This window comes from Cynocephalus volans, chromosome 1, assembly GCF_027409185.1.
Source record: "Cynocephalus volans isolate mCynVol1 chromosome 1, mCynVol1.pri, whole genome shotgun sequence".
Classification (NCBI taxonomy): domain Eukaryota; kingdom Metazoa; phylum Chordata; class Mammalia; order Dermoptera; family Cynocephalidae; genus Cynocephalus; species Cynocephalus volans.
In genome coordinates, this window is record NC_084460.1 from 176,882,340 (window position 1) to 176,901,537 (window position 19,198).

Sequence of the window (19,198 nt, forward strand, 5' to 3'; positions counted from 1 at the left end):
TTCACTGAGAAAAGGCAGCACTCCCTGAAGTACGTAGAGAAGAAACAGTGGTTTTCCAGAACACGGTGTTTGCTGGCTACCTAGCTACACTGAGTAGTTTTAATTTTAGAAACTCCCATTTGACTCATTATTAAACCGTATTCATACAAGATTTCTGTGGTATTACAAAGCATGAAATTGAATAAACCTAAATATTATTTTGAAATGGTTCAAGGTGCTAAAAATAGTTACTTTTCAGCAGAAACGACATGCTTCAGGACAGTACTTACTTTGACAATAGATATTAAACAGTTAGGAGCTCTCTGTGTCTTAGATTCCTTAATTAGGAAAAAAATATAAAATTGTGAATACTTCCTAAATGTGACATTCTTTGAGTTTCTGTGTTCTTTGACCAGGGATGGAGGGGAGAGTTATGGGGAGAAAAAACATTACAGAGACAAGATGACTCTCTGAGAGGCAGAATAGGAAGAGAATCAACAAAGATTTAGGCAAAGAAAAATATTTTTCTTTGATACATTTTCCCCAGGAGTTCCCTACTCTTCGTCCTTTGTTCATAGTACCTCAAGGGATGGTAAGAACATTCTATTTCATTTCTCTGTTTCTTCAAAGAGAAGATTTAAATTTTATCTTTAGGGAAGATAGCTATTGGTTAAATAACTAGTTATACATTGCAATTTTAACCTAAGAAATAGCTTTATTTTTCCTGTCACCTAGAAAGTGTTACTAGAAAAGAATATTGCACACACATGCACTCATACACAGATAAACAAAAGGTACGGGTAAAAGAGCTAAATTGTCAGTGAAGACACATACCTTTCCAACTCTGGACTTCTAAATATGCCATTCCCCTACTTGGAATGCTCTTCCTTTTTTCTTAATCAACTTCTAGGAAGTACTTCTCTTACAGATCTAAACTAAGGAATTTTTTACCCTAAGAAAGTTTCCTTGACCTTCTTAAAACTTGTCAGCTTTTCCTTTTAAAGGAACTCATAGCATCATGACCCTCTCATTCATAATATTTCTCATAGTTTACAATTAAATATTTCTTTGTGCAATCATTTAATTCATATCCATATGTCTTTCCTACACTGTAAATTCCATGAAGACAGACTGTCTACTGTGCTCATTAATGTATACTCAGTGGTCTGCATATAGTAGACACTCAAAAAGATCAGAGAGTTGAATGAGGTACATTTTTTTACACAATTGAGTAACTTACTGTGGGGTCTGTTTAGTGTTTCAGATGGACATGTTTTCAGAAGAGGTAGCATAGATGCTGGGCAAGGGAGGTGTGATCTACAACTATGTTCTTGATTCATGGCAAAGTATTACCGTGGTATATTGCTTCTCTTCATACCTTCTGAGAACATGGGATTGTTTATTTATTTTTCTCTGGAGGGAGATTTCCAAAGAATCTCCATCAACCTATACTGGATTTGTGTTTATAATCTTTATCCCAAAGTTCAACCTCAGTACTGTTGACATTCTGGTCTGGTTTGTTCTCTGCTGTGGGGGCTGTCCTGTGTATTGTAGGATGTTAAACAGCACTCCTGACCTCTATTCACTAGATGCCAGTAGCAGCTCTCCCCACCCTCACAAATAGAAACAGAAATGTCTCCAGACATTGCCAAATGTCACCTGGGGGACAAAACTGTTCTTGGTTGAATGACTCTGTTCTGGAAGAAAAACTTGACAGATTCAAATTAATATATAAGTGTAATGGAAAGGTGTTATTGAAATGCAGTGCAAACATTTTTCCAATATACTTAACAATAAAAAGAAATGGTTCAGTATTTTAGTCCTCATTGCACAACCCAGTAAGAGCATTATTAATTCAAATTATTGCCATTCTTAATAGTTTTATGTTACAGTTTAGAAAATATCTTAATCTATAATCATTCCCTAGGGGTTTTCAAGTAAAAGTTAAGTCTTTATAAATCAAATAAATCAAGAAATAATAGGCCAGCGTAAGTCACACTTCTAATATTTAAAATTTCACTCAGATTCCCTATGCTTTTAATTAAGTCTTTTGAATTTGGTTTTGTTTCTCAGCACATAAGCTCACTTTAATATGGCTATGCAAATTATTATACACCAAAAGCCTGAAAAATAGAATTAGACTAGGTACTAAAAGAAATTTGGTTGTAGTAAATTGAGAATTTTTATTCAAAAACTACTGCCCACAACATGCTACTTGTATTCCATCAGATGCCAGATGCTCATTACTTTAAGGGAGGCTAAGAATAATTTTGAAGGTTAGTGTATTTACCTTTTTTAATGATGGCATACTTAAATAGTCCTGCTGGGTGATACTATTTTTCTGTAAATAAAAGCAGATGAAAGGAAGCGTTGGCAATTATCCAAATGTAGAACACACAGGCGATTAAATTTGACAATGTATTCACAAAACACATTTTTCCACTCCTAAGTTAAATACAACATTTGATTTTGTGCATAAAATTTAGACTTAATTTCCACATCAATTAAATGGTTATATTAGGAATAACTACCTTGTACTTTGGAATAACAATAAAGATATGGTATAGAAACATGTATATCAAATGATCTGTGTCCAACAAATAATATTTAAATTATAAGATGAATTGATAAAACCTCTAACATATTTTGCTTTTTAAATAAGTTTCTGATATATTTATTTGTTTTTTCAACAAACACCAAACACTGGAAAAAAATAATTTTTGAGGGTAGAATAAAGATGATTTTATGATTGTCTTAGAAATGCATATCTTGCCTCTGTTCTTCATATTCTTCAATAATTTAATATACATATAGTTTTTCACTACAGAGAAATATCTTTAACAACGTTGAATAGATATTATCTCGGGAAAAGCAATCCAGAAAAAAATCACAGTATGTATGAAGAGCCAGCCAAATAAACTTGTTTTCATTTTTCTTTCCTTTTTAACCAATTTTCTTCAAGCTTACCTGTTAAAAATTATACTTACTTAAATTACCCTTTAAAAAATAAATGAAAATGGCTACTTGGCTTAAAAATGACTAAAGTTCAAACTCATTAGCTCTGCTGTTATTTTCCTCAATATGTTTTTATTTCATTTTCATTATTGGGTCCTGAATTTGTATGCCCCTAAACAAAGCACTTTCTTGAGCAACTTTTTGGGGTAATATATAGAGAGAATTGCAGAACTTTTTTTTTTTCCCTAGAATTTCAAATATTAGTGTTGGGTGCATAAGACCAGAGTGCAGAACATAAAATGTTTTTGCAAATTTTCACCAGCCAGAAAGCAACCACTTCTTGATGGTCTAAAAGGAATTTACATGATTAATTCAATTCCATGCCATGTGGGTGTGTTTATGTGTATGTGTAAATGAGGTTTTTCATTGGAAATTTTACTAAATTTCATTTAGACTGAGTATGAATTATCCTGTCAATAAATTTATGAAATACAATGCTGATTTGGATGGTCTTGAATTGATTTACAGTGTGACATTTTCCCTCTTTCAAAGGACCTGAAGATAGTTTTGTTTGGTTTGGTTTGTTTTTCTATCCTGCATAGTTAAGTGGAAATGTCAGTTTCAAGCCTTTCTCTGGCAGCTATAGTGGAGAAGTTCTACTTCTGCACAATTTATTGCGTATTACATTCATATTAGTCTTTGAAAGAGAAGAAACTAGATAAAGATTGTAAAAAAAGTGCAGTGATAAACATATAAAATAGAAGGAAGCCATCATTAACTCAATTTGTAGCTTACCTTGGCATTTTACAACTGTGATAGGAATCTTTAGCTTTATCAAATTATTTTTCAGCTCCAAGTAGAGAGATATGGGTTTGGAAATGAAATACCTCATGAAGTTTTAATGAGTGTTTCCTTTCAGAAAAAAAAAAAAGCAAGATATTCTACAAAATTTAAAGTTGTTCTTTCAGGATCCTCAGAAAAAGATCAAAACCTTAAACTAAAACATGCCATTTTTTAGGTTTTGTTTACTTGCTTTTAAATCTTAAGCCCATTGAAGTACTCCAAAATAGGGAGTCTAAAGAAATATGGACAAATTGTACATTCAGGACACAGACTGACAAAATTTAAGGTTATTTCCCTTCAGCCTTATATAACCAATAGTCCTGTTAGATAAAATAGGCTTTTCTAAGACGAGATGGTTAGGGTTACCGAGGGGTATCTAAAAGGTTCAGAGAAATAGGAAAGATTTAAGCTTTATTACTGGTCAGGATACTCAAAGTAGATTCTAATTAAAAACAAAACCAGAGAACTACAATTTAATCAAGAAAAAATTATAAAATCTTAGGAAAACAAAAAAGTAGAAAAATAGAAAATTATTATCTGAACAGCAGACATATGTAAATATTTGCTTCATTGACCTCATGACACAAGTTTTATTCTATGGTTACTACAAGAAGGAAAGGCTAAGATCAACTGCTCTGAAATCCAGTCACCACAGTGGTTAGACTGTACCTCAGTACATGTTATTGACTTATAGATAATCATATAGAAAGTCATGTACAGTTCCCAACTTACCTATCTTAGAATTTACATGAAAGTCATGCTACTTAAATTCAATGTCTCAAAGAGCTTCCCCCAGCTCCCCCCCATTTTCTTCTTCCTTTTAGTGGCTCTGGTCAATGTTTGACAATATTTGCACCCTTGTTCTCCAGTGCAGACAAATGACTATGACGTGCTGGTGCATTTAATTTGATGAACTCACAAGGATTTTCTCAGTGAAACCTTGTCCCTGCTTCCAGGTGTCTCATCCATACAGAGGTGTGTGGTGGCCTTCTATTAAATGAGGTATCTGACTTGGGGTTCTTAATTTCACAGAGGACCTCATTCCTACCTTGTGATGAGTTTATGGATCTGCCTTTAACCAGAAATGCATACTTCATCCCAACCCCCATCCTTTTAACTTTCTGTGGCTCACCTTCCGATAGAGGCCAGGTTCAAAGAGCAATAATTATGAATGAATTGTGAGGTGAGATGCAGTCCGTCCATATGCTAGGTGTTATAAATTTTAGTTTTAGGTCAGACCAAACTACTTGAGAGTTCCATACCAGGATGTTCTGTAGAAATAAGTGTTCTAATTACTATTTGACATCTTTTCATATAAGTGGTCTTATTAGTTTTTGATGTATTGAACACTTTATAAGAAACAAATGTACTTGTATGAAACGCACTACTGATTTTATCATAGGGATGTTACCTACAACGTCAGATAGTTTCCATTTATCAAGATCGCAGGATGAATTTCTTCCATTTTATAAACCTGAAAAGCCTGTGATTTGTTTAAGTACAAAACCCTCTGAATTCTGGGATTTGTGCTGTTTCTCTTCTTATTTCAGCTGCTAGAAAGTGCAGATAAAATTTTCTGGTCCACTTTTGGCATTTTTTTCAGTGAAACACCCCTACCTTTATCTTGTTTCACCTTTATCTCTTTTTCATTAATGATATTTTATCAGGTTATAATATATGTATTTATGTAAGCCTTTGAAATATTTTAGAATAAGACAGGCTATAAATATAAGAATGAATAAATGAATAAGCAAATGATGGGCAAAAAGATAAATTAAAACTTCATCCTTTGAAGGGAGAAGAAAAGGTCAAATGTCACTTGCAAAACCCAGAAGTCAATTTGTAAGATTACTTCACATGACACAGAAGGCAGTATGGACTTCGGGAACAGTATAGCAAACTTATTTTAGCACACTCTCCAGAAATTGTTCCCCAATTTTGTTTTCCATAAGTGTCATATTAATCATACATTCCACCTCACTATCCTTACATCTGATAGAGAGATGGGAATATGAATCTCAGAGTTCCACACTGTGGGCTCCCTCTCTGATTTTTTATGACATTCTCACAAAGTGAGTGACAGATGTGCTCTTTGGCCTTTTTCCCTTGTATGCACATGTGCCTAGCCTAACCAAAGGATAACACTAGCTTGAGTCTCTCCGATTAAATTAGGGTAATAAAAAATAATGGCAGTGCATTCTAATTATTCTAAATTGCTATGCTATATCCCACTCATTTGTAATTGCTAGTTTGAATTTTTTTCTGAGTCCTTTCAAATATGAAGACATTTCTGCACACTCAATAATTGAGAGATGACTTGATAAGAAATGCCTAGATAATACAAGGTTTAAAAAATCTAAAGATATGTATAGTTTAACACATTTCTGTTAAGATTTCTTAATTGATATTTTCCCTGGATGTCAGATTTTCCCTGGATTTGAATCTTTGCAGTAATGATCCCCACCTGGATTCTGCCTCGCCTCCATTTCCCATGTCCACTCTCTCCTTTAAGGCACAACTGAAAACTTAACTTCTGTACAAAGAGCAGCCTGATTTAAATAAACCACACTGATTAGTTCTGTGCTCCTTGCATTACGGAACTTTTATGTATTTTATTGGTAGATTACTCTTTCCCATTTATTCAAATATGGATTTTCAATGCTTCTTAAATGAATTGTATGAGAAAAAGTTGCAAGAAAACAGCACTGAGAAAGTAGTTAAGAATTGTGGCTTGGTTACTGAGTATTCATATAAGCTGAGTTTCTGGTGCCTTAGTTTTCTGACCTATCAAATGAGAAAGTTAGACTTCAATATGTTCAAAGGCTCTGCCTGGTCTTACACACTGTCATCTTAAATCTATTTATATTTTTTATATGGTGTATTTTTTTGTATATATATTACATAAAAATATTCTATGTTTTTTAAAAAAATTTATATACTTTCTATAGCTTGTTCAAAGGGATGTCTGGGTTTGAGTTCTTTATATTTACTGTTTGCTAAAATTCTGAGCAAATGCTGCATATGTTAATAATGAACATTTATAACAATTTTGTTATATTTTCTATTAAATTATTATTTTTTTCAGGGTATTTTCTTTTTAGTTTAATACTATTTTCTGACAAATATCCTACAGAAGTAGCAAAATATCACCAATCCTTTCCTGTTAATGGGACCCTAGATGATGGCATGTGTTCCCGGTTGTTCAGACCAACAGGGATATTCTCATAGGCCACAGAACAGATATTTCAAAAGCAGTAGCCTGAGAACATTTTGGAGACATAACAAGTTGTCATTGTCTATGTGGTCCTGATTCCTCCCCGCTGTCTTTTCTCTGCCTCTACCACCAGCAGTCACACACAGGGTGTTTAACCCATTACCCTTTCCAAGTTATTCAAAATGCAATTATGACTTTACATATTATTTTTTCCAAGATAGAACAGGTAAAGCAGAGAGAAAAATACAAATTGGTATGTTATTATATATATGTATGTATTTATATATGAATTTATGTAGTATTATATAGCCTAATTGTGTATAATAATATATGTAATAATATGTGTATGTAATACATATCTACTAACAGATAAATATATATAAGTAACACACATCTGTATATATGTAAGTATTTATATATGAATATATGTTCTATATTATATTTATGCATGCAGTATTACAATATGTAATGCATGTAACAATATATATAATAAATGCATGTAATTAATATGTATATAAAGTGTATTAGTACTTATACTAATGGAAATAATATGTGTTAGATACGTACATATGTTTAGGTGTGTATTATTTATAATATAGTATGTACCTCCATTAGTGTATATTATATAGTATATATCTAGAAAGAGACAGAGATACTACTCCTAAAAGCCTAGGCGCTCTGTTGCAACAGCCAGAAAACTGAAATTTGAAAAGTTTATTGTTGTTACTTCTTTGTTGCTTTAATTTTAAAAGCTTTGCTTTAAATACCATGATGATGTTTATAGCCTGAACCTCCAAGTTCAGATAAACATCTGCTAATGAAAGAATGCAGCTCCCTGCTTCTCCTTCTTCCAGTTGGAAAACGTGGAGTGGAGGTAGGAGGACGGTAGAATCCTTCATGCTTGGAGAGGACTTGTGGCCACGTGTGGTGGGACCTCTGGGAGTGGAGACCCATGAGGTACTCTTTGCTATGCAGGGGGCCTCCAGGAGACTCGAGATGGAAGCAGAGTATACTGGGACAGAAAGTGAGACTTGAAGGTAACCTGGAGCAGGTGCTGCTGTGTGGATTATGAGTTCCACCCTGATGAGGTGTTGGGTAAACAGCCCATGTGAGAAACCTCAGCAGCGCCCAAGTGAGCCACATTGTGCTTCCATCAGGGAAATGGGCAGTGCATGTAATGGAGTTAGAGGCCAATACCCAGGACCAGACTGGACAAGCCACGCCCCAGTGAATATCCTGGAAGAATGACAGCAAATGCCTCTCTCTTAAAGCCAGGGGTATGTGATCATTGTAGGGAGAAGGGAGAAAAGAAATTCATAAAAATCTACATTTTAAATTGAAGGTGAGGACTTTGATGTGGTCCCACTGTAAATAAGGGCTGGTGAGACTAGTTAGGTTTAATTACCAGGAAATGAATGAAGTTTCATTTCCACACACTTGATGCTGTGACTGTAAACGTTAACTATAACACAGTTTCATGTCTTTATGCAGCATCTCATTTTATCCCACAGACAATAAAGTAGAGTGGATACTGCAGAAGGGACTGCAGATGTGGAAGGGATTAGCTGAGGCACCCTGCACCTGTTCACCACCAGCTACTCTCTGACAGACCAGAGAACAGATTTGATAAAAGGTTCTGTGACATGACCAAAATAAGAATCACCAGAGCTGGAAGCACTCTAATTCCATGCACTTTTTGCTATGCCAGTCTGCATTCAAATGACTCCTACAACAATCTAGAAACTATAGTTTGGTAACTTTAACCAATCATTTTTAAATTGGACAAAGAATATTCATAGGAATCAAAATGAATGAAAAAATTTAACCACAATTCTGCCATCTAAACAAAACAACAGACTTCCCATTTTTACATTTACGAACTAAAAGTTCTTACAACAATGAATTTTATAAATTCCCAAACCAAAGTATGTAACACCATATACTATAGTCTATATTATTTCGTAAGCATTTTCCATGTTAATACATAAATGTTATCATAAGGATCATGTTTAACGGATCCTTTATGTCTTAAGTTTATACTATTCTTTTCTTAACCATTCCCTCCTGTTGAACATTTAGATGATTCACAATCATTTATAAAGATTCTTGCCAACTCAGTGGACATGTGTGGAGACAATCATAGGGTTCAAATATATCCTGAGAGAAAAAGGAATATGTACTTGCCAGAAATCAAAAAGCAAACACTGCCTTTAAACTTAAAGAATGGCTCTGACTAATTTGTTTTTAGGAGATGAAATACAGTAACATCTTTCACAATATAAACATAGCTAGGTCATCAGAATGCAACTTCTATCTATGGATTGCCAACATACATAATCCAACATTTTAGAAGTTTAAAATTTAGAGAAAAAAAGAAAGAAAGAAAAGAAACCCCTTAAAAGTTGTAATGGAGTCTTCATAATGAAGAAAAACAAACAAACAAAAAACAAAAAACACTTGATTTTCACCATCCTTTCACCAATTTGAATTATGAACTACATATACTGGCTCTGGGAATTAAGTATTGATTTTTAAAGGCACATTTAGACAATTTTGCTAAGAGAAGGAGTTTGTGCAAATAGTTTGCTGGGAGTATTTATTCAAAAACATTGACAATACCTCTAACAAAGTATGTTACAACGCTTGAATGAATATTCAAAGTTAAATTATATTTAAGTACAAAAAGCCAATGGATAGAAACAGCTAATGCCTGATTTCCTACAAACTCACTGCAGAATTCTAAAGATATAAAACCATCACATTTTATCAATAGCAATTTTTATATAAAGTTTATTTCTTTAGTGATTTTTCCAATAACAAATGCTGTTGTCGTTATTTTAATGATACTTTTAGAAGACCCTTTATGTAGTGTATTGTATGGAAGGGACAACAGTTTATCCTTCTATTTCTCTTGATTCAACTATTTACAGATCTTAATGTATCTCAAAGTAGGTAGAAACAGTAACAGCAGAAGAAATCTTGATATGATTTTGAGTCTTTTTTTTTTAAATAGACATCATTTCCTAGAAGAGTTTTAGATTTACAGAAAAACTAAGAAGATAGTACAGAGATTTCCCATATACTGCACATCCAGTTTTTTCTGTTATCAATATCTTCACCCTAGTGTGGTACATTATTTAAAATTAATGAGCCAATATTGATACTTTGTTATTAAGTAATATCAATCTATATTCAAAGGCTTTAGTTTTTACTTAATGTCATTTTTCTGTTCCAGGATCCCATCCAGGATAGCATATCACATTTAGTCACCATATCTCAGGTTCCTCTTGGCTGTGATAGTTTATCAGACTTTCCTTTTTTTATGACCTGGACTGTTTTAATGAGTATTGGTCAGCAATTTTGTAGGATGCTCTCTAATGGAATTTGTCTGATGTTTTCTCACATAGAGTGGGGTTCTGGGCTTTGGGGTGGAAGAGCAGCTAGGTAAAGGTCCATTTGCATCACATCTTAAGTATGAAAACTATCAAGGAGATTTCCTGGTGACGGTGACTTTGATCACTGGCTCTTCTGCTTGAGATATTTGTCTGTTTATTTAATCATTTATCTCTATCAGTATGGATTTGTGTGAGCACTTCCTTACTTTCTGGCACTACAAGATACTCCAGAATCATCATGTATATTTCCTCCCCCAGTTCTAAAGTCACCTATTTCCCAAGGAGCCCTGGGTTCAGGAGTGCTCATTGCTACATGGGTGTCATTGTTTCTAGGCCCTCTCAGTTAACAGAGCTAGGAAATATACATGTGTACATACTAGCCCATGTATGGGTTGAGTTTTAAACAGTCATTACATAGAATAGTCAGTTTGCCTTAACATTGTACTCTTGGACTTTTTCACTGTAATAAATGATCTATTTTAATACATTTTTATTGCATTTTTAAAGGAAAATAGTAAGTCATAATTAACTTCTATCTCCAAATTGAAAACTGATGGCAATAATAATTAATTGTTAATTAATTAATAATAACAATTAATTGTATTTCTATTAAATAAAAACCAATGTATACAATTATGGCATGAAAATCTGCATTGTTGAAATCCTTTTGAAACATTACAAATAGAGATTTTCAAGAGTGCTGATAGACATTTGTGGGTTATTTTACTTTGTGTTTTTGCTTTCTCCAATCAGGATAGCAGTAAACTAGTAGTTCATCAAAAGATGTAACATGGGCTAATCTTTCAAATTCAAATAATCTGGTCAACTAATGCATTAAATAATATGTTAAGTAATGTAATGAAGTAAAAAAGTGTTTTCAAGCTGTTGGGGGATGTTTCTGTGAGGTTGATTTGTGGGCAATCGGAGTTTATTAAAGCATGTAATTTTGTGTAATGCTACATTAACATATTTATAAAATCTAAGGTAAGATAAGTTGCAAATTGAAATTAGAAAGCAATGATATTTGTGGTCAATAGGAGTTTACTCTTAATCTAGTCAATATCATTGCTTCCTAATTCCAATTTGTATCTTTAGATTTTATAAATATATTGATGTAGCATTATACAAAATTACATGCTTTAAAACTCCCCTAAATTTTCAGTAAAAACAGAAAAAGTGAAATATTGTTCAAGAGACTTGGGAAAAGTTCTAAAGTTGTTTATTTTTTAAGTAGTTCATAGAGAACTGAGATTATAAAACCAGATATTTCTACATCTTTACTTTTTTTATTTTCCCTTCCAAGATTAACCATTTTTCCAATTGACTTATTATTATAAATATGATAGTATTGCTGCAATAAGATTGTAGGCGTTTTCTTATTTGATATAACTTGATCTCAGTAGTAAATCAAGACAAGTAATTTATGAAGTTTATGTAGTTGGAATGCATTCCTTTTAATTTGAGTGTTTCCATTTCTCCATGAGAATTTATTATTGAAAAAATCAGACATGTATTTTAAAATAAATGAATAAGTTGAAATTTAAATATGGATAGACCTTTAATTTACCACAAATTATATTCCTGGAAAAGACATTATAACTCTAACATATTTTTGTTCCATTTAAAACAATGTTAAAAGCAAGTCTAGTGAAAAAAAAATAAAAAAGAAAAGATTAGGAAAATGGCCCCAGTCACATTTTAAGCTAATAAAAGTGACACACCTTTAGAATAAATGATGTGATTTAAAAAATATTTTCTAAATAATAGAGAACAATATGTACTAAATATCTAAATGTTCTTTTGAAGCTTTATGAAAAAGTTATACAATAGGGAGTGGAAGAATCTATATTAAACTGAAGATGTAGTACGATTTGTGGCCATGTGACTCTCAATGTGTGTATTGAAATTTCAATGGTTTTAATGGCCACTGTTTCCTCAAATATGTTCTGGGGAGGATGAGCTCAGTGGAGCATGAATAGTCATGATTCACATAAGAGTCTTCCGATAATTAAAATGTAGGAAATACTGGATTAAACAAAAGAAAGTTTTGTCTTGTTTTGTTTTTGCTGCAGGATTTCAAAGAGCCTTTAATATACACATGTGCCGCATGAGTCTTTCAGCAAGAACATTTCCCTACACTTACTTGATCAGACATTTAGATTATTTTAGAGCACAAAACTCCTACCCTGTTCATTAACAGAGAGAGGGAGATAGGTAGCTTTGTCAAAGTCTACGATATACCGCGCTTTTTACATGTAACATCACATTCCATCTCTACAACAAACTTATGAGTTTGTCATTATATATTCTTTGCTAGGGTAAAAGAAAAAACAATTACATAATTTTCTCAAGGTCAGTCAGTTTAAAAAAGGCACTTAGAAATGTGAATCCCCTGCTACCTGGAGTCCTCCATTACTCTTCTAGTCTAAAAAGCTTTGGGGAAATTTTAGAACATAGATATTTTCTATATTGTATGAATAATTATCAGTGAAACAACATAAGATGATTGAGAGGCTATGGGAACTCACCACCCCCATTATCTCCATCAATCTTTCCTCAAAACCATCCCAATTAATTGTACAATCTAAAACCTCTGTGTTTGCTAACCATAGGTAGGAAGGCTTCTCCTCCAACTTGGTTTCTAAAGAGAAATTCTGGAGAGTCCACTGATAATGCCAACTTTTCTCTTTGTTAATTGCCTCGAATATCAATCACGCTCACTTAAAATAACTTAATTTTCCCCTAATAACTAAGAGCAACAGTTCATTTCTCTTATATTTGATTTCAGCTTAGTTTACACAAATCCATACACAATACAGCATAATTTAATGCAAGGAGTTTTAAACTTGAGATCAGAATAGTTAACTTCAAGTTCCTGCTTTTCTGTCAACCAGCACCTGAACTTAGGCAAAGTCACCAAGACATGCTCTTCTCCACAAAAGCCAGAGATCACAAACTGTACTGGAAAAGTAGCTATAATTGAGGTCTATGCAGTGTTAACATTAGGTCTGTAGAATTAATATTAACTAAAATGATGAATGATGCAGATAAAATAGTTTGGCAAGAGATCCGCTCATTTGCAGAAATATGTTAACATTACCAATGCACTCCTTTTTTATTGAGCTATCAGATACCTTCTTTCTCAGATTTTTCAAGGGTCAGTGCAGTTCTCAAGTTAATGTTGGGAACAACGTTCTTTTGAAGGCACAGACTCAGGGTGACTCTATCTTAGGCCAAACAGATCTTCCTAAACAAAGGCAAGTCTCTGAGTTTCTGCTCCAGATCTGGCAATGTGAACCCATAATGTCTATACTCTATCAATTAGGGGTATCAAAACTGTTCCGTGTTGACTATGTAATTAATGTAATAATCAATGGCAGAACATTAACTGAAAACTCTCCAAGAATGATATTAAAAAAATTTTTTTTAAAGTGTCCACATTGAAGATGAACACTATCACAAAATCTTCAGTAACATAGATTGTAAATCACCAGAATAGAAGTTTCAAGGGAGCAAATATATTTGTCTTTTTTGTTCACTGGTATATGTCCTGCACCTAGAAGTGTATCTGGCTCATGCGGCGAGTAAAAACTCAATGAATATTTGTTGAATGAAGAATAAATGTTAAAATGGTAAATTAATTAAGTGCTTAAAGAATGAAGTTGAGTTTTTATACACTCAAGGAAAATTACGAATAAATATAAACATTAGTTGAAACTTTGGGGATGTTTGGCTTAAAATATTAAAAAATGATGTTTGTTTGCAAATTACAAAATTTGGTATATTTGTTCCTCTTCTGTGAAACAGAAAAGGCAGTTATCATCACTGCTAGTTTAGAGATGAAGAGATTTAGGCTCAAAAATATTGAATGTCTTATAAAAATATACCATATCAACTCTTAAGTCCCTGTTCAGTAAGAAAATGGCAATAATCAAAAACAAGCAAAAGCAAAATAGCAACAACAATAATAATGCAATTAATATATCCAGATACTGCTCAAAGCCCTTTCATATTCTATTTCATGTACTCTTACCAATGACACTGTGAGGTCTGCAGTATTTTTAATTTGATCTCTCTGATGCAAAAACAAAGGCCGAGAGAGATTGAATAACTCACTGATACACATACTTAGTAAATCTTGAAGGTAGAACTCAAATCTGGCTGCCCACCACTTACTTAATCTCACACTTTTACCACCGCCTCTATAATCGTGCATGTCGAGATGATGCTCACATATTTCCAATGTAAATATGTATTCCTATTATTATTATTATTATAAATATGACACATTTGCCTAGAGATTGTATATGTACATGGAGTTTTCTCTTTTTTTTTCTATTAATGGTGGTGGTCCACCATCTACTAAGGTTATGTAGACCCTGCTCTAACCATTAGTTATAGTTTGATGCCTGTTGAGGAGGATGTCTGCAATTGTTAATAGACCAACTAATAGTGTGTGATAATTAACTGGTTGTTGACATACACTAGTGTATACAGAGAGGCAGGAATGACCCCAGCAGCCCCACAGAATCCCAGCAGCCAGCTACATTTCCCTTCTATGCAAGCTGCTGGGAAACTTCTCGAGCACAGTAGTAATATTCAGGGTACCACTGTGCTACAGGATCCCCTTAGTGTCTCTTAATTGTTGCATAAGATTGTAAACTTTCCAACAGACAACATGTGTTAGAACCGTGAATATATGCATACTCAGTGATCTCTCCAATATTTACTATACTTTAATTTTATCTTAAATTTTATGCCTATCCTCAATAGCTGAAGTTTAAGCAGACACTCTGGCAAAAAAAAAAAAAAAGTGGAAAGGTAATTAATTCATTCAAGCATTTGAGTGCCTTCTCTATATAAGGACAGTACTAAGTATCTGGTGTGTGTACTGCACTTTACTTCAGAATATTTTAAGATACTGAAAAAGCTGCAAGTTAATAATCAAGGGCCTCTTTTTGTTGATAAGTTGGTTGGTCAGATGATTGGTGGTTTATTTGAAAGAGAAAGGAGGAATGAAAGATAAAAAAGAATAGGATTTTTAATCCTCCTCTTTCCTTACACACACACACACACACACACACACACACACACACACACACACACACACACACACACACACACACTTTTGCTTAGTCCCCAACCCCTTTGATATTTTGTATTCAGTGTTAGACTTGACTGATACAAGAAACTCACTGTAGAGAGGCAGATTTCCTCTGAGCTAAAGCTGGTTTCCATGGTGCTGAATTTTTCATTTAAAAGTATGTGCTCATCCTTACAGGGTGGTAATGCCCATGCCAACCACAGGTCACTTAGGGCCAGACGAAGTGAGACATTTTTAGTGCACATAAACAACACCAAGCCATGCAATTTTACTTTTGCATTTGGCTTCCATTTAGAAAAAGGAAATCTCATTATCTTGTGGCATATATTTTAAGGTCAGTGTATCATGATTGTTTTCACTTCGAAAACTACTTTTAAATGGTTAGTTGTCATTGCTTGGTGCTTAAGTAAATACTCAGATCTGTTGACAAATATGTCTAAAACATCCTTTTCCACCTCCCTCGTTGAGTTCCTTTAGATTTGTGGGATATAGGAAAGAAAAATACTACCTTAAGTATAGGGAGGAGGGATATTGGCTAGCACAGCCATTTCTAGCATCCCTAGATGTGTCTCTTTCAACATTTATAATACAAAAGCACAACACCAATTAGTGAATAAGCATCGGAAATTGTAACACACTCATTACTTATTTTGTATTGTCCTCAAGAATTTAAAAACGTTTTTTTTTTTTTTTTTTTTTTTTTGACCGGGTGCTGGTGGGGGGGCGGGGAACAAGAGATTAAGGCTAGAAGATATCTCAGGAACATGAAGATATTTTAACTATTAGTAGTGATGATTTTTTTTTTCAAGGAAATACTTTGGGACTCTCTTAGAAAAGAGTCTGAACTACCCCATAAACGCACATTGTCATTACCTGTAGTCTAGAAAAACCTAAGTCTGTAGTAAAATTTAGTATTTGGTATATTTTCTTTCCTTAAAAAAATAGATCCCACGTGCCTAGAGAAATTGCAGGTCAAAGTAGTAAACTTATATATATATATATATATATTTAAACTGGGAGTGCTCAGTGACCCCCCGTCCCCCAGAAAACAAACAAACAAAAAATCCCACACACTAGGTTCTGAATTTTTGTAAAGTGCTCACTGTTTGCTGGTCAGAACTAGCACACTTTGCTGGGAAATTTCAGCTGCTCAAGAGCATCACTATGTGAGTGCCTTGTAGTCTCCCTTGTATGTCAGTTCCTGGAAAGGGTGTGAGTTAGAAGCCCTCAGAGCTCAGGGCTTCACTCTTGCTGCCCAAAGTGGGCCATGGGAGAAGCTGGGAGACCCACGTGGTGTCAAGCCTTCACCTGTGGCTCTTTCTGTGACTGTGTCTTTAAGTGGCAAAATTAGTTGGGGAAGGAAGAGGGCAAACAGACCAGGGGAATAGAAACTGGGTTTACTTTGAAAGGAAAGAAGAGCCATGTCAACTCTAAAAGCCCAGAAATTGCTCAGTGTCTCCACAGGTCAAATCTTGGTGGTGGGCGCTGTACACTTAGGTTCGTGATTCTGCACCCCTTCTATTGTCCTTGTCTTTTGCTCTCTTTGGGCTGCCCCAGGATTCCCACATTCAGCCTTCCATTCTCTTTTTATCTTCTCTTGAGATCAAAGCCCAGAGTCTCCCAGGACTGGGGACTGGGTCGTGCTCAGTGGCAGGCAGGCAGGCAGACTGGGGGGCAAGTGGGAAACCCCAGTGCCTGCGGAAGTTGCTAACTGACAGTGCTCTCCACTCCTTAAACCCTCAGCCAAGACAGATCTGGACTCCGTCTCACTCTAGAGGAACCTCCGGACTTTGAAGACTCCATGTGGAAGAACCCAACTTGGGGATGGAAAGTTAGAGGTTCGGGGCCAGCAGGCTCTAGGATATTCCCACGTCCCTAGTGGTCCCGGTATTCTACTCTCGAGATCGGGTATGCTTGCGAGTACCCAGAACCCACGTTGCCAGGGACCAGGGCTGCGGATCTGGACTGCAGGACACCCACCCACCCATGCGGCTAGGAGATTTCATCCCCGCGCCCAGCTCCAGTGGCTGCAGCGGCGCGCGGCCCCACGCCCAGAGTAGGGTGCCAGCCCAGGAGAGCCTGGGTCGCTGCACTCTTGCCCGCGTTCCTGGAGCCCGGATTGAAAAAAAACCCGCCAACTGTGTCTCCGGGTGAAGCCCGGAACCCGCCAGGAGAAAAGCAGTGACGGGGCCCCCTCTTTTCCGTGGAGCGTCGGGTGCGCACTGACCTCCACCACCCCCAGCTCCTGCCCCCGCGCCGGCGCGCGCTGCCTCGCCCGGGACCCGCTGCGCCCGCGCCGGCCACGGGGAGTGACCACGTCCCCCAAGCCGGCCGCCTGGAGCGCTCCCCCGGGCTCACTCACCGATCCTGAGTACTTGCGGGGTGGTCTGGGGGAGGACGTAGCAGAGGAAATATATGAGTGCCCAGCTGGTGTCCCTGGTCCAGAGCCCGGGCTGGGCAAGGAGTGTGCCGCGCTCCATCTTCCGAGCTTCTTAATTCATGCCGAGGCACAGCTGCCGCCACACGCCCGCGAGATGCACCCGTCTCGGGCCGGGTGCCCGCTTCATCCTCCCTGGGTGCTCCGGGTCTGCACTCTGCGCGCTCCCCCAGGAGCGAGATCGAGGGAACCGGTGTGGGAACGAGGAGCTGGCTGGCAATGCTGAGCTCGCTCGTGGCCCCCCGCTCCTGTCTCTAGCCCATCACCGCTCCTCCTCCTCCTCCTCCATGGGCCGCAGACCGCGGAGGATCAGCGCGCTCCTGTTTCTGGAGCTAGAGACCCGCTGAGGAAAGTTGCTGCCCCAATTTGCCGGAACGTCTCCCTCATTCGTCTTCTGATCAGATGCAAAAGTGGGGGATAGGTAGGGGGTGCAGCCAGAGCAGGAGAGGAAAGGAGGGGGGAAAGGGCGAACGAAGCAAGAGAGAGGCTACTGCGTGAGTTGGTGCAGGGGCTTGAGCAAGCCGGATGAGCTCCAGCAGGTTAACTGGGATTGGAGCCACGCTCTTGCTTCTCTCAATCCTTGCTTTCCTCCTCCCCTCGCTGGCCCCACCCTTTATTTACTGCCCGCCCCAAGCCCACTGATCAAGACACACTCACACACACGCACACACGCACGCTCGTTCTCACTCTCCCTGAACTTTTCACTGTGCTGCTGGAAAGTCGATGGAGCATTTCATCTTAAAGACACATCAAATCTAACCTACTGGTCTTAACAGAGGCAGCCTCTGCTATCTGCTGCAAGTGGCAGATGGTGCCCCTAGGTCATGTCCCTGTGCGCCTGCTAGGGGGTCTTAGAGATGGTTCGTCCCATCACTTGATGGAAAATCGCCATCTTGCATTCCAATATTTTAGAAAATATCAGAGCTCCTTTTTTAAGGGACAAGGATGAAGAAGAAGAGGAGAAAGAGAGGAATGAGAAAGCTTCAGTGCTGGAGGATTATAGTGGCTTCTTTCTATTTGGACTTGAGATAATGGCTTGTAAATTGCTTCCATTTACACGTGCACAACTCGGAAAAAGTCACTTTCCAGCGCCTCTGCTTTTCTTAATTTCTTTTCACTGCCACGTTTGAGCACTGGAAGATAGGCTATTTTAACAATGTGGGTTTGGAGACTATTTCTCTGAAGAGAGACAAGGACACTTCCCTGGAGAAATCAGCATTTGATCATCTTGGTTTAATTTCCTTTGAGCTTTGTGGGAAATGTTCTATATA

General features: G+C 36.5%; 1 protein-coding gene across 9 annotated transcripts in view; it reads right to left on the bottom strand.

The window, feature by feature from the left end:
• GRIK1 (glutamate ionotropic receptor kainate type subunit 1) overlaps window positions 1-17,970 on the bottom strand; it is a 394,762-nt gene extending 376,792 nt beyond the window's left edge. For all 9 annotated transcript variants that reach the window (XM_063090144.1, XM_063090140.1, XM_063090129.1 and 6 more), the window contains exon 1: window positions 17,853-17,970. In XM_063090144.1, coding sequence (XP_062946214.1) covers window positions 17,853-17,970 — 118 coding nt within the window. The remainder of the gene's footprint in view (window positions 1-17,852) is intronic.
• Between the last annotated feature and the right edge of the window lie 1,228 nt (window positions 17,971-19,198).